The 16,597-nt window shown below is 48.5% G+C and overlaps 1 protein-coding gene across 7 annotated transcripts in view; it reads left to right on the forward strand.

Annotated features, from left to right (window-relative positions):
• Positions 1-8,202, forward strand: part of Kif17 (kinesin family member 17) — a 31,745-nt gene extending 23,543 nt beyond the window's left edge. For 2 of the 7 annotated variants that reach the window (XM_090335672.1, XM_090335679.1), the window contains 5 exons: positions 491-722; positions 4,430-4,688; positions 5,522-5,592; positions 6,186-6,339; positions 7,553-8,202. In XM_090335672.1, coding sequence (XP_090191798.1) covers positions 491-722; positions 4,430-4,688; positions 5,522-5,592; positions 6,186-6,339; positions 7,553-7,731 — 895 coding nt within the window. In that variant the 3' untranslated portion in view covers positions 7,732-8,202. The remainder of the gene's footprint in view (positions 1-490; positions 723-4,429; positions 4,689-5,521; positions 5,593-6,185; positions 6,340-7,552) is intronic. The other 5 variants (XM_090335677.1, XM_090335678.1, XM_090335675.1 and 2 more) reach the window with 5 other exon arrangements.
• Positions 8,203-16,597: the final 8,395 nt, after the last annotated feature.

Here is a 16,597-nt window from a genome sequence, read left to right on the forward strand (position 1 = left end):
CTTTCTGGTGGTTAATTGGAGATAAGAATCTCCCAGACTTTTCTGTGTGCGCTGGCTTCCACCTGCAATCCTCAGATCCCAGCCTCCTATGGAGCTAGGATTGCAGGCATGAGCTGGGAGGCTTGGGCAGGGAGTTGGCTTTCTCAACCGCATTGCACCTGGGCATTCAAACCCATCATCCCCCAGTGAGCTTAGTTGGGCTGGGTTTTGAGCCCCAACACCAGTCTGCTCTGCCACAGGACTGTCAGGATCGAGAGTGGGGGAATCAATGCTGACTGCACACAAAGTTTCTCACCCTTCCTGAGGCAGAGTGCATAGGCCTGGGGTGGGGGCAGAATTTGGGGAGCTCTTATTCTTACCTTGAGCAGGAAGAGTTCTCTGTGCTTCAGTGTGCCATTGTGAGAAGTGGGTTTGTGAGGTAGCACTGTCTGCGGGGGAGTGCTCAGAGCTGGCTTTGTCCTTGCTGTCCCCTGTGCTGGCCTGCCTGCAGCCTGCAGCTACTGGAGCAGCAGGTGGTGGGTGGAGAACAGGCCAAGAACAAGGACCTGAAGGAGAAACACAAGCGGCGCAAGCGCTACGCAGACGAGCGCAAGAAGCAGCTGGTGGCTGCGCTGCAGAACTCAGATGAGGACAGCGGTGACTGGGTGCTGCTCAATGTCTACGACTCCATCCAGGAGGAGGTGCGGGCCAAGAGCAAGCTGCTGGAGAAGATGCAGAAGAAGGTGAGGCCACCAGGGGACCACCCCCCAGCTTTCATCAGGGTTGATGGCAAAAGGAACAAGATGAGGTGTTCTCGCTCTGGCCCGGAGGGCTGGCAATAAAGTGAAATCAAAAGGCATCGGATGAGAAAGGACCTAAAACTACGACTAGTCAGGCACGGGTGGGCTCACACCTGTAATCCTGGCTGTTCACAGGACTGAGATCTGAGGATTGAGGCTCGAAGCCAGCCCAGGCAGGAAAATCCATGAGATTTATCCAGCAAAAAGCCAAAAGTGGAGCTGTGACTCAAGTGATAGAGCACTAACCTTAAGCACAAAAGCTCAGGGATAATGCCCAGGCTGGCAGGCACACGCGCGCGTACACGCGCACACACACACACACATTACAATGAAAACTGGGCATAGTGGTGAGTGTTTGTAATTGCAGCTACTCAGGAGGTTAAGGCAGAGGATTGCAAATTTGAAGTCAGCCTAGAGCAAGATACTGTGCAAAAAGAAAAAACCAAAACCTGTCCCCTTAGGTGCCTTGGGAAGTTGGGCGATGGTAGAGCTCTTGTGTAAGCATACATGAAGGCCCTGGGTTTGAGTCTCAGCAGCATGAAATAGCAAAAGCAAAAAGGGGGAAATCAACTTTGTATACTAGTGCTCATCGTGGTATTATTTGTAATCTCTTCAAAGTAAAAACAGCCCGTCACTGGAACTAGAGTGGAATATTACTTCCAACATGGATGGGCCTTGCAGGCATCATGCGGAATGGAAGGCGCCAAGCCCAGGAGGCCATATTGTGCAACTGCATTTATATGAAATGTCTAGATCGGGGCATGTCTATAGAGACACAAAGATGAAGTTCACTCAAGCTGGGGGTGGGAACAGACAGAGACAGACTGTGAATAAATATGGTTTTTTTGTGTGGTGGGTGCAAATGTTCTAAACTTGACTATGGCAGTGGTTGTACAAGTTTGTGGAATTATAAGAGGGTAGAATATATATGGCATATGGAAATCTCAATGAAACTGTCACAAAAAAGCCTGGTGCCAGGTGCCAGGGGCATATGCCTGGAGTCTCAGCGGAGGCAGAGGAGGAAGAATTGTTTGAGCCCAGGAGTGGGAGGCTAGCCTGGGCTACATAAAGAAAAGAGTGATGAGGGACTCAAGTATGTACGGGTGACTGCCACCTGTGGTACCCAGGTTGAGAAACAGCATCATCAACCCTGCTCTGCGGCCTGTGCCTAATCAGGTGCCCTCTGCTGACAGGCCATTACTCAGAGAGGGCTCACAGGTCAGCAGTGTGGATGCAATGTGGAGGAAGCAGGGCCAGTCTGGTGACCTGGGAGGGGCGAGAGGCTCTGGATGCACCCTTGGATGGAGGTGCAGGGTTGTTTTGTGCTGATGTGTGGGCTTGAACTCTGGGCCGCTAGCTTTCTTGTTTACAGGTAATGCTCTGTTACTTGAGTCATGTCTCCAGTCTGGTATTTTGCTGGTGAATTGGAGACTCAGTCTTGAGGACGTTTTTGCTTGGTCTGGCTTCACACTGTGATGCTTCAGATCTCAGCCTCCTCGCATAGCTTTAGGATTACAGGGGCAGCTAAGAGCTGTCCACAGCAGCCTGTGCCCTGGGTGGGAAGAGCTGTTTGGGCTGGGAGTTTATGCTGTGGCTGCTTTGGTCGCTTGCCCAGATCCCCCACCTTCCAGACCTGGGTGCCTGCAGCATTGTATGGGAAACTTTGTTCTCTTTTTCTTTTCTTTTTGTCGGTTGTGGGGTTTGAACTCATGGCCTGGGCACTGTTCCTGAGCTTTTTTTTTTTTTTTTTACTGAAGGTTAGTTTTCTACCACTTTGAGCCACAGCTCCACTTCAACTTTTCTGGTGGGTAACTGGAGAGAAAACTCTCACAGAGATTAGAGATTTCTGCTCCACTGGCTTTGAACTGAGATCCTCTATTCTCAGACTTCTTAGTACCTAGGGTTACAGGTGTGAGCCACTGGTGCCTGACCTTTTTTTTTTGCCAGTCCTAGGGCTTGAACTCAGGGCCTGAGCACTATCCTTGGACTTTCTTAAGGCTAGAACTCTACCACGTGAGCCACAGCTCCACTTCTGGCTTTTTCTATGTATGTGGTACCAAGGAATCAAACCTGGTTCTTCATGCACACTAGGCAAGCACTCTACCACTAGGCCAAACTCCTGGCCCCAGTTGTTGTTATTATTATTATTATTATTTTGTGAGTTATGGTGCTTGAACTTGGCCTGGGCGCTGTCACTGAACTCTTCAGCTCAAGGCTACCACCCTACTCCTGGGCCTGGGTGTTGTCCCTGAGCTCTTCAGCTCTACCACCCTACCTTGAGCCAAGCCCCACTTCCCATTTTCTTTTTTTTTTTTTTTTTGCCAGTCCTGGGCTTGAGCTCAGGGCCTGAGCACTGTCCTTGGACTTTCTCAAGGCTAGAGCTCTACCACTTGAGCCTCAGCACCACTTCTGGCTTTTTTCTATGTATGTGGTACCGAGGAATCGAACCCGGGTCTTCATGCATGCTAGGCAAGCATTTTAACCACTAGGCCAAACTCCCGGCCCGGCACTTCCCATTTTCTATAGGTTAATTGGAGATAAGACTCTCAGGTCCTTTTGTGCCTGGGCTGGCTTTGAACCTTGATCCTTAGATCTCAGCCTCCTGAATAGTTAGGATTACAGATGTGAGCCTCCCCACCCTGTTATTATTTTTAAGTAATTGTACAAAGGAGCTATCAATTAACACAGCAGCTTGTTAGGTTTCTTTTCTCAGTCCTGGGGCTTGAACCCAGAGTCTGGGCACTGTTCTTGGGCTTTCTCCAGACTAGCACTCTACCACTTGAACCACAGCACCATTTTTCCTGTATCAAGGAATTGAACCCAGGCATGCTAGACAAGCACTCTGCCACTAGCTATGTACCCAGCTGTCTTCTTTTTTTCTTTTCTTTTTTTTTTTTTTTTTTCCAGTCCTGGGCTTGAGCTCAGGGCCTGAGCACTGTCCTTGGACTTTCTCAAGGCTAGAGCTCTACCACTTGAGCCTCAGCACCACTTCCGGCTTTTTTCTATATGTGGTACCGAGGAATCAAACCCGGGTCTTCATGCATGCTAGGCAAGCACTTTAACCATTAGGCCAAACTCCCGGCCCTGTCTTCTTTTTTTCTTTCTTCACAATGCTGGAGATGGAACCTAGATACATTGCCAGCCAGTATATGGGTATCTTTCTACCACTCTAGAGCCATGCCCCCTTCCCAGTCTTTTTTGCTTTAGTTTTTAGATAAGGTCTAGTGTGTTTGCAATGGGTCTGCCTGAAGCCTCCATCTTCCTACCTGTACCTTCCAGTAACTGGGATTACAAGCACATGCCACCATGCCCAGCACTTGTTTTGGAGACAGACTCTTACTATGTGCCTCAGGATGGCCTTAAACTAGTTTTGTGTCTCTGGCAAGCCTCAAACTCAGAATCCTGCATCCACCTCCTGAGTGCCGGAGTTCTAGGCTTGCTCACAATACATGGTCTAGATGAAATGTATGCGTTTGGGACAGTGCCCGAGGTAGCCAGGGTTTTGAGGGCTGTGGACACACTGAGTGCTCGGAGGAGAGTGAGCAGATGGCTCGAGGAACTGGTGGGTGCTCCAGAGCAGACGGTGATGAAGTGGACGCTGGAGTGGGTGGTGATTGTCTTCCTGGCTCACGTCTGTTCTTGGCTGTCAGCTTCGTGCGGCAGAGGTGGAGATCAAAGACCTGCAGTCGGAGTTTGAGCTGGAGAAGATCGATTACCTGGCCACCATCAGGCGGCAGGAGCGGGACGCCATGCTGTTCCAGCAGCTGCTGGAGCAGGTGCAGCCCCTCATCCGCAGGGACTGTAACTATAGCAACCTGGAGCGGATCCGGCGCGAGTCCAGCTGGGATGAGGAGAATGGCTTCTGGAAGATCCCGGATCCCATCATCGTGAAAACAAGCCTGCCTGTAGGTGAGCGCTTGCTTGCTCCGCTAGCTGCCTCCCTGCAGCCGCCCTCTGGGGAGGGACAGGAAGCCCAGCCTCCCCACAAGCTGGGGTCCCTGGCATCTCCATACAGGGGGCCCCAGGAAACCATGTTTTGGAGATGGAGGTGTGCCACTCCCAGGAACCTCTTGGGGCCTCAGTGTCCCCATCTGAGGCCTGGGAACAAACTGCTGTGAGGTTTACCCATGTGTTCAGACTGTAATCACCTGGCACATAGTGAGTGCCTGGTGTGCATTCCATTTTTTGATGGAATTGCCAAGGTCAGGGCAATGGCTCTGAAGCATTTTAGGCACAAGGAAACCACACTGGGTGTGAGGAACCCAAGGCCACAGCATTGAGTTCCAGCTGACAGGCTGGCTTGTCAGGCCTGGTCTAGTGTCTGCTTTGTGCTGACCTTCTGGGTGACTTTATGTTCCACTCTGATTTTGCCAAGGAAGAGTTGGCTAAGATGATCCTAAAGACCCACCTGCTGCTGGCCCATCTCAGTGTAAAGTCACATTTGCTGCAAACCTTCCTCTAACCAAAGGCCTGGCTCTTGTTTGGAGGGAGGCAAGTGCTTCCACCCTCCACACCCATTCACCATCTCTCCACACCACTCTCCACCCAGCTCCATCTCCCTGAAGTTCCCTGCTGTCCTGCCAAGGGAGATGCCCTTTTGGCATTTCTAGTCGTCCTTCACCAGGGCTGACACCTGTTCCCCTGGCTCGAGTCCTGGAGCCAGGTCTGACCCCACCTCCAGGACAGCATGGCAACCACCCGCTCCCTCCAGGCCTTGCTCTTCAGCGTTTATTTTCTCATAGCAGTTTCAACCGGGTCACAGAACAAAGCAGCCCGCAAAACCTCTGCAGCAGAAAGTGGAGAGTCCAACACAGTAAGGCCCGGGGAGGAAAGGAGGGATGGAAGGAGGGAGGAACTCCTTTGGCTCCTGGCACAGGTCCTTATTCAAAGACACCGAGGCTCATAGGCCGAGAGAATTCGGAAGGCTCTAAGCTGCTGCTCTCACAGTTGCAGCAGATGCTTCAGCCTCAAATTCTGAGGGCAGATCCAACCATCTAGTTCCCTGGGCATCAGCATTCTTAGGGGTCTGGAGTCAGTGGCTGGGGTTTTCCTATCCCCTGTGTCAGGGCAGGAGGGCCCAGCGGGGCTCAGGGTTAGGACCCAGAGGACAGCTCCCAGGGCTGACTAAAGACCCACAACAGGGCATGCCTCACTCAGTAGTCTTCATGGGGCTGGGTTGAATGGATGGTTCCAGAAGGAAGAGATGGGACCTAGTATGTCACAGCAGTGAATTGCCCACCCTGGGACTCAGATTGCAGTGCTCATAAAGGGGGCCAAGCCGCTGAGTGCCAGGGACCCTGAGCAGGGAATATGCCATGAGAGATTTGGTCTATGTAATGCCATTTTTGCCACTGGGGACGGTGGAGGAAGCGGGGGAGGGGAGAGATAAGACACTTTCTGTCTCAGGAAAGGGGCTGCAACATGGCCTGGGGGTCTCAGCAGGAGGAAGACCGCTACAAGCTGATGCTCAGTCGAAGCGACAGTGAAAACATAGCCAGTAACTACTTCCGGTCCAAGCGGGCCAGCCAGATCCTGAGCACGGACCCCATGAAGAGCCTCAGTGAGTGCCCCCTGCTCCCCACATCCCCTGAGCCTGGAGAGGTGCCACAGGGTGATCCTGGAGTCAAGTGGACCTGGGTTCAGCCCTCTCTCCCTCAGTGAACCTCAGTTTCCTCAGCCCTTCTCAGGGTTTGATGAGATGAGCTGGGTGAACACCCCAGCCTGGTGTGTGGTCGGTATGCAGGGAGTCTCCTGACACACAGAGGGCTGTGCACAGGCCATTTGTTAGTATGCTGACTTTTCCCTAAGCAAGGGTGACTGACTTCATTTGTTCAGGCCCCTGAACCCAGGGGCAGAGGGATCCCCAAAACAAAAGTTTCAAGAATTAAAAAAAAATCATTTCATTCTGCCTTTAAAAACTGAAGTAGCTGGATGCCAATGGCTAAGGTCTGTAATTTTAGTTAGCTGAGATCTGAGGATCACAGTTCAAAGCCAGCCTGGGCACGGAAGTCTGTGAGACTCTTCAATTAACCACCAGAAAACCAGAAGTGGCACTGTGGCTCTAGTAGTAGAGTTCTAGCCTTGAACTGAAGAGCTCAGGGATAGCACCGAGGCCCAGAGTTCAAGCCCCATGACCGACAACTCCCCTCCCCACAAAAAACCCCCAAACAAAAAAACTAAAAGTAAATTCCACAGTGCTGCTCATGAAATAGCACTAGGAAGCAAGTCCCAGGCTGAGAGTGAGTGGCTAGGCACTGTGGCACACACCTATGAGCCCAGCTACTCAGGAGGCTGAGATCCACAGGGTCTTGGTTGGAAGCCAGCCTGGGAAGACAACTCTGTAAAACTCATCTCCAGTCATGGTAATAGGCCAGCTGTGAAATGTGAGGTCCTGAGTTCAACTGCCAGTCCCAGAGACAGATGAGTATAGCTGAAAAATAATGGGGGGGGGGTGTAGTTATTGGGAAAAGGGTGGATAGAAGAGCACAGAAAACAAACATCAATTGGGTGCCTGGCTTGGTGCAGATGAGGAAACTAAGGCTCAGAGAAGCCAAGTGACTTGCCCAGGGTGACATTGCTAGGGAGTGGGGCTGGGCTGTGTGTCTGGGCTTGGCTTCTGGAGGTTTTAAGACCCCCAAAGACCCAGCTGAGATATTTTGGATCCTATGCAGTCGTGGATCTGAGCAGCAGAGCCTCGCAGGGCGGGGGCCGGGGGGTAGGCTTCCCACCCAGCTCTCCTGACTCACGTCCTTCCTCCACCCTCCTCTCCACAGCGCATCACAACTCTCCGCCAGGCCTCACCTCCCCACTCAGCAATGGCTCTGCCATCCCCCTGTCCCAGGCCCTGGAAATGCCCCAGCCCCGGCCCTTCCGCCTTGAGTCTCTTGACATCCCCTTCTCCAAGGCCAAGCGTAAGAAAAGCAAAAGCAACTTTGGCAATGAGCCTCTGTGATGGCACCTGCCTGCCTGCCACCTGCTCTAGGCTTCTAGAAACTGCCAGGCTCTCCAGGGCAGCCCCTACCGGGCTTCCTTCCCCTGGCTCCGCAGTGACCTGGGCTGAGGGGGCCTCCGCCCTGAGCTGGATAGTCTCAGAAAAGCCTGCCATGTCTATCCCACAACCATGCCAGTGTTGCTACCTCTTCCCCTGCCATGGAGCCTGGGCTTGGGCCCACCTGCCGTCTTTGCCTGCATGGGCTCAGAGGCCTCAGTGCCTTCACCAACAGCCCTGCCTCCATGAGGATGAAGCTTAACACCTCCGGGACTGAGACCTGCTTCTCCTCTCCATGTGACTGGCTTCTTCTGGAGGGAGGTCCCATGCTAAGGATGGGCACAGCAGAGTCCACAGAGGCCCACTCCTGGCTGTGCCATGGCCCAGAGAAGCTGCTTCACCTTAAGCTATCCAATAAACTGCCTTTAAGGTTGACGCCCCTTCCCCACCCTCTACACACACTGGCAGCCCCCTCCCTGCCATCGCCAAAAGCTCTCTCTGAAAAGGGGGTTCTCCACTGCCTGGGGCCTCCAGGGTTTCTGTTGCAGTTCTTAGGAGAGTCTGAGCTTTCAGGAGATCTATGGTATTCTCCTTGTGGAAATAGATCGTATCTTGCAAGGCAGAAAAGGGTTGAGTTTTTTGTTTTGTTGGTTGTACTGGGAGTTGAATTCAAGGCTTTGTGCCTGGTGGGCAGGCACTCTCCCATTTGAGCCAGCCCTCCTTGCTTTATTTCTTTTAAAGTCTTGCTAACATTTTGCCTAAGCTAGCTTTGAACTAATTTCCTCCTGGTTACTGTCTCCTGAGTAACAGGACAGTTCCCAGGGGGCCTATGTGAGACCAGGTGTCCAGATGGAGGCAGAAATGAAGCCAGCTATCCATGTTTGTGCCCTTCCTGGGACACAGCCTTCCCTTCCTGCTTGTATCCAAGGCCTACTGTTCTGCCTAAGTCTCAAGACGACCACCAAGAGACCACCAAGAGTCAGACATTCCGAAATGCAAAAGCAAGGCTTTATTCAGGCGGGCTAGCTCCGCTCTGTCCTACACTCCTATGCAGCGGAAGCCTAGGAGGAAGCCCTGAACAGCTTTTCTACAGGGCTTTTAAAGGCAAAGACTACAGATTTACATTAACACAGCAATCAGCTACTGGAATGAGATAGGGACAGTTCAGAGCAGTTGGAGCTAAGGGGGATTCCTATATCAGTAGAGTCTTAATTAGCTATCGAAGGGTAGTTTTATGGTTTTAGAAAACAAATGCCATCCCTTGAATTTACACCAGTTCTGGTTAATTTTGTAAGGCCTGTAAGGACTGGACTGAATCATGGTTAACAGTGCCAGCTGAGATAACACATGGCTGGGGAGGCTAACAATTGTTATACTCGGGCAGACAGCATTCTCTGGTTTGGAGGGGCATAGAGCGTGCCCTCCCAGTTCTGCACCCAAGAAAGCCCTCACAACTAGGAAATATACATCCAAGCATAGCAACTCCTCAGGTGGGCACAAAGAATGGTTCCACATCAGTATACCAATCCTAACCCGGTTTGTATTATGGTTAACTCAATTACATGCCAATTTTATTGCAAGCTCCATTCTCAAGACATGCTCCTACCATCTACTACATACAGGAACTCTCTAGGATTTGTCTTTTTCCCTTTTGTAGAACAAACATAAGACAATTCTTTCCAGACCCTCCCTTATCCATAAACTATTCTTGTTTTCTCAATTCCTTTCCAAAGGTTTTATTTACTAAACGTTTTCTCTTCTTTACCTGACTATAGCCCTCATTCATATTTAGCACCTCTCACACCTAGACTGTTCAGCACTGGATGGAAAATTCCCTTCGCCCATCCAGTCACCATAATGGCTGCAAAAACCTAAGGGACTTTGAATTTAGTACAGACTGTCCCATCACCAAGAGTTTAGTTCCAGTCCTCTCAGGAAACTGCGAGGTGGTGGTGGAATCAGGCAGCACAGCAGCTCCAATGGAATGTCACACCTCCTGCTGGGTCTCCTGCAAATTTCTAAAGAAGTTTAACCTAAGGCCTGACTTTGGTGAATTCTCCCAATGCTTTCCTAGTTGCTTTACCGGAGCACACTCATTTTTGCAGGCTGGCACCCCATTGGTTTTTAAGACAGTATAGGGTTGAGAATCCAAAGTAATACCAGGGTGACAACTTTTAGTAACCAGATTAAACGAGGCTAGGCTTCTCTAGACAGGCACAGAAGACTTGAACCTGTAGCCATTCCCCACAAGTGCAGTCTCCACTCTTGCACATCTGTTACTATTTTTCTCCATGCCTCTAACTTATGCTGTTTTAATTTTTTTAAAAAACGACTTTTTGGTCCCTTCATCTAACGGGGATTGATGGGCAGAGATTCAGCTTCTGTAACTTCTTCAGGCTGACTCAGGGGCGTTGTCTCTATACCTAGCCAGGGACCCTAAAAACTTAGCCTATTTTACCAAGAGGTTGCCAAGATTACATATCAGGAGGGATATTTTACTCCAAATTGGAGGTCATGTAAAGCATTTAACTGCACAAACTTTTTCTTTGGCTACAACAGTGTAGCTTACTTAGCACCCATTTGCAAAGGCATTTTCCTGATTGTCTGGGGGAATTTATCCCTGTAACTCTATGCTTCAGTTGCCAGATCTAAACAGATAATAGGGACACAAGCCTCAGATCCACAAACTTTTCTGAATTTGTGGCTGGTGTCAAATCAAAATTCGCTCAGTTAGGACTTTAAACCATCCACTATCACAGATGATTGACAAGTTCCTGCCCAGTTATGAAAGGCACAGGCATTAGTAAGGCATGCTTACAAACTATTCTATGACCTCCCGGCTCTGATTAATACTGAATGGCCAAGCACGAGTGACTCTAGAATCTGACACCATCTCTGCCATCCAAGCAGAGGCTTTCTGCATCTGGATGCTTTGTTTCTTTTGTCCCAGTAGTATCTCTCCATGCAGGGATAAACATCCCATTGGCATTTCACTTTGTTGGTTGCTGGACTTGAACTTGGGGCCTGGGCACTGTCCCTCAACTCTCCAGCTCAAGGCTAGCACTCTGCCACTTTGAGCTCCAAAGCAACTCTGCCCCAGTATTCTGCTGGCAGATTAGACACCACGGGGACTTTGCTTTGCCTGGGCGGGCTCAAAACTGCAGCTTTCAGATCAATGAGTCCTACAAAAGACCACGCTACTCCAATTAAAGCAACAAGTGGTCAACACAGAAATAGTCTCTAAGCATAAGCTTACCTGGAACTTGGTAAGAGCCAAAGTTACATCTGAATAAGGATTGCTGTCCTTCTCCATGGGCCAGCTGGAAATTGCTATAAGAAGACTTACAAGAGCAGGCTAAACAGCAATTAAGCAATCATTTTGGTAGTCCTAATTTTCCTTTTTTTCTTTCTCTCTCTTGAAACAAGCATTTAGGACAACTTCACTTTCAAATTTTGTTCAGAAACCCATTTCCAATGTTCTTTAAAACTTTTACTGATATTTGCTTGAACAATTAACACTTTAGCCTTTATTTCCATTTGAAAAACCTTTAAGGACCCAAGAAATCCCCCTTTGCCTCCAGGCCTCCTTGTAGAAGAGGCTTCTTTTTTTTTTTTCCTGCAGTCTAGATTACTGCCTAGAACTCCAACAACACTTTAAACTCAAATAAGTTTTCCTTAATGCAAGAACTACAAACATCCTCAGTACACCAAAAGTCTAAGTCTGGACTTAGTTTTCTTCTTTTTCTAAAATACGTCCAATTGCAATCCAGTAACACAAAACCACATCATACAGAGATAAACTTTTAAACATTCCTTTAAAAACTCTTTTCCCCGGGCCGGGAGTTTGGCCTAGTGGTTAAAGTGCTTGCCTAGCATGCATGAAGACCCGGGTTCGATTCCTCGGTACCACATACATAGAAAAAAGCCAGAAGTGGTGCTGAGGCTCAAGTGGTAAAGCTCTAGCCTTGAGAAAGTCCAAGAACAGTGCTCAGGCCCTGAGCTCAAGCCCAGGACTGGCAAAAAAAAAAAAAAAAAAACAAAAAAAACAACTCTTTTCCCCAATTTAATACATTATAGGGGGCAGTTTAAGAAACACTAATCACGGGCCGGGAGTTTGGCCTAGTGGTTAAAGTGCTTGCCTAGCATGCATGAAGACCTGGGTTCGATTCCTCGGTACCACATACATAGAAAAAAGCCAGAAGTGGTGCTGAGGCTCAAGTGGTAGAGCTCTAGCCTTGAGAAAGTCCAAGGACAGTGCTCAGGCCCTGAGCTCAAGCCCAGGACTGGCAAAAAAAAAAAAAAAGAAACACTAACCACATCACCTCTGACACTGATAAACAAATTCTGACACTTATCTCCAAATTGGACCTCAAGGTAATAAATTCCAAATTCCCTAATACCTCTGTGCTAAACAGTTACAATGTTTACAATGTAAACAGTTCAATGCATTACAATAACAGATTTTTTTTTTTTTGTCAGTCCCGGGCTTGAGCTCAGGGCCTGAGCACTGTCCTTGGATTTTTCTCAAGACTAGAACTCTACCACTTGAGCCTCAGCACCACTTCTGGCTTCTTCTAAGTATGTGGTACCAAGAAATCGAACCCAGGTCTTCGCGCATGCTAGGCAAGCACTCTACCACTAGGCCAAACTCCCGGCCCAACAGATTTTTTTTTTTAATTCAGATTTCAGAATCTTTAGAAAAATCCTATTAACCAGTTTCTCTTTAAAATAATGCCGTAATCCTTTGAGACACTGTAGAACATTCAAACCTAATACTTTTCTTGAAGTTTATACTTAGATTTACCCAATTGCCTTAGTGTTTCAAATATGAGCTCATCCATTGTTTTACACAGCATGCTGACAATTTAACCTTGAACTTGTTCACTCACACCCATTCGCGCACACACATTCATACTCAAAGATCTTAAAGCGCGCAAAATTAATATCGGCCGTTCATTTTCCGGAAATTTTAGTATCATGAGGGTTTTTTGCCAATCTTATTCTTGGAGGTGACAACCAGGTTTTAAAACAAAGCTTTCTAACAAGGCAACTTAGCTGAAACTTATTCTTCTAGAGCTTGTTTCTGATATCAGACATATTACTTTTTGCAGATGAAAGTTGGGTGGGAGTCTTAAACCTAGGAGAACTAAAACTGAAGTCTGTGTCCTGCCACCAACTGCCTCCAGACTGCCACTTCAGCAGGCTGTTAGGAAAAAGGAAACTGGACTAAGCCTGCAGCTGCTTTGTCTGACTTTGGCTCACCCCAACTGCAGCTGAGGGGGAGGGGCCATACCAGGCCCTAGACCTACCCCCAGTGGGGCCAAAACTTTTACTTCCCAGAAATATTCAAATAGATAACAAAGATGTGTGCACGAGCACACACACACACACACACACACACACACACACACACACACCCCACATATTTAGAACTGGTACCAATTTCAAAGACAAAACTGGACAAGGAAAAATACCCAAGGAAAAACAAGGACAAGACAGAGAAGCAGAGGCTTTTAAGTAACTCCTAAACTTCTGGTGACATGCCTGGAAAGACCATGGTGCCCTGAACTCAGGAGGCGCCTCCCCTATGGAGATTTCCGTTCCCTGGTACCCGGCAGGCAGAGGCCATCCTAACCTACCTACAAAAGGCTCTCAAACAAAACCAGACATTGACTTATAACAAGAAAATTGGACTCAATCAGATACACTTAACACAAAAACATGAACTCGGAAGAATGTTCTCACCAAACAGCTTATTTAGATTCAGACTTATCTTGCTGGTGAGACTCTCAGACAAGCCCTGTTACCAACAAGAAACCCAGAAGGGGGGTCAAGGCATCCCTTGACCACCCAGGCCTTAGAGAGCTTGCTGCATCCAACTTTTTCCTCTCTGTTTTAGGCCCACAGTGCACTTTCAAAACAAAACAAAACAAAACACAGACATACAGGGGGTCGGCCGATTTCTCCTTACCTCCGGAGGCCTTTGCTTTTCACCTGGGCATCTTTCCCCAAAAAAAGTTTGTTAAGAGGAGGGGTGGTAAAGACAAACTACTGCTTATCTAATGGGTGAAGGGGAATAGGAAAAAAGGAACAAAAATAATCCTTTATCTCAATAGCATACAAATTATCAGGAATTGATGAAAGACTTGGGAGCTCTGGTTGGGCTGCATAAACCTGTAATTTCCTGGCCCTTTTGGTAACAGAAATAGGGACTTTTGAAGCTGTTTCTATACTAATTTTAATAGCTCCAATTGTTTTTCTGCCAATAGGCCACTGCTCCATCCATACAGGGTCATATGATTTTCAACTGTGGCCCCTAGAATTGAGGGGGCAGTTTTATGCCAATTTTTCTCTTGCAGGTGAGAACCCGGTTCAAAACAAAACTTTTTTACAAGACAACTTAATTACATAAGGAATGTAACAAATGGAGAGGTAGGGACAGAGGCAGAATCGTAAAGGGCTTTGAGTTGGGGCCATACCCTCTTGTGCACGAGCTGTAGATAATCAAACTCAGGCAAAAAAAATTCAACATCATCCAGGTCACTTAATAGATCAGTCTGGAGACTAGGAACAATGGGTGTGTGGGGGGTGTCCATACATTATTTCAAATGGAGTAAAGCCTAGCTGATAGGGAGCAGTCCTTACTCTAAATAGAGCAAAAGGAAGAAGTGACACCCAGTCCGCGCCAGTCTCTAAGGCCAATTTGGTTAAAGTCTCTTTCAGGGTCCGATTCATTGTTTCTACCTGTCCTGAACTCTGGGGTCAGTAAGCACAATGCAACTTCCAATCTGCCCCCAGTGCAGAGCCTATTCCCTGACTTACTTTTGAGACAAAGGTTGAAAGTCCTTCCTTCTATTCTTGGGGCATTCTTTGGCCCAGTGCCCTTCTTTCTTGCAATAAGCACATTGGTTTTTCCCTAATTTTAGTCTTCTATTTTTATCCTCTGGCTTACCAATGGTGGCTAGGAGCACCTGCTCCATTTGCCTTTGCTGTCTATCTAAATTCTTTTTTTATCTGTCTCTCCTGTCTCCTGTCTCTCTTGTAAAGACACACCTTGCCTGATTGCTACAATGGGATACACTGGTGGAAGAAAATCTCTTTCTCTTATTATACACTTTCTCTGCCACAGCTACTAGTTCTCTTAGTCCTTTATTGCCTAGTCATTCCAAGGACTGCAATTTCTTCCTGATGTCTGGTGCTGCCTGGTTGATAAAGGCTACAGTAACTGCTTGTCTGCTCTCTTCCAGCTCAGGATCATAAGGGATGTACTGCTTGAAGGTTGCCATGACTCTCTCTAGATAAGCTGCTGGACTTTCAGTAGCACCCTGCTAAACATCCTAAACTTTGGTCATATTAGTAGGCTTGCGAGCTGCAGCCTTGAGACCTGCCAACAGAGCCTGGCGATAGACCTGGAGCCGCTCCTTACTTCCTGCTTCATTGTAGTCCCAGTTGGGGTGTTCAGAAGGGAAGGCTCTGAGTAGGGTCTGTGATGGGGTCTCCCGTGGGGCACGGGACAAGTTTCTTGACGTTTTCTGGGATCCTGTTCCTTTCCTCCGTGGTGAACAGAACTCCCAGGAGCTGCAGGCAGTCATCCCAGTTGGCTAGTGGGTAAAGAAAACAGTTTCAAGCAAGCAAATTAAATCCTGGTATTTCTCAGAAAAGGGGTGTTCTGAGTATGCTAATTGTAAAGGGCCTCTAGTAGCAAACAGCCAGTAATGGAACTGTCGTCGGCTCTCTGCATCCTCAGGACCTAAAGGACAAAGGGGAAGAGCAACAGAATTGCTAGGAGGTGTAACTCCTAGGCTCTGGTGAATTGACTGGGCGGGACCCCCTGGAGTAGAGGGCACAGCTGTAGCCTTTTCATTTTCAAAGTTCTCCTTCATCGCCTTAGGTGGAGTTAACTGGGGTGGGGAGTATGAAGGGGGAAATGTCCTCCGTGCTCCCTCCCTGGAGGACGGGCGGTATAACTTTCCTTTTTCCTTTCTTAATAATTACATTTTGGTTTTGAGCTATTTCCTTAACTTCTTTCCAGTGAGCTAGAGTCAAGTCCAAGGGCTAGATGGAGTATTACCTATGGTTTTCAGTCTCGCCAGTCATTCAGTCCACAAAATAACAATAGGCAAGACAAATATCAAGAAGAGACAAAACACACAGGCTGAGCTTTACAAGACTCACTAGATGGAGATCTCCCACGCTGGTCTGCTGACTCCTGTAGAGAAACAGAAGCAGCAGACCCAAGATCAAGGTGGGCCAATTGAGTCTCGGTTAGGAGACTTCCCGGTCAGTGCCGGTCAAAGACCAGACTGACTTACGCCCTACAAGTACCAATTTACTAGGAAGGGGTTCCAGGGACCCCCTTCTATGAGTGGAGGGTCTGGGACATCTTCCAGTCTCCTGGGTTGCCGTACAAGCGCGTCCGCTTCGGCAATCCCTTCGAGAAATACGAGTTGGAGCAGCCGTCCTCAAGGGAGAGTGAGACAGACACAGACAGACAGACATGATGAGACAAGACAAATCAACAGCGTTGTTTCCTTACCTTTGGGGTGTGGGGTCTCGGGGGTCTTTTGGGGGTATCCCGGACAAGCCCCCAACTGTTCTGCCCAAGTCTCAGGATGACCACCAAGAGACCACCGAGAGTCAGACGTTCCGAAATGCAAAAGCAAGGCTTTATTCAGGCGGGCTAGCTCCAGGCCTCTGTCCTACACTCCCGTACAGCGGGAGCCCAGGAGGAAGCCCTGAACAGCTTTTCTACAGGGCTTTTAAAGGCAAAGACTACAGATTGACATTAACTCAGCAATCAGCTATTGGGATGAGATAAGGTAGGGGTTAG

This window comes from Megascapheus bottae, chromosome 6, assembly GCF_031878675.1.
Source record: "Megascapheus bottae isolate mThoBot1 chromosome 6, mThoBot2.hap1, whole genome shotgun sequence".
Lineage (NCBI taxonomy): Eukaryota > Metazoa > Chordata > Mammalia > Rodentia > Geomyidae > Megascapheus > Megascapheus bottae.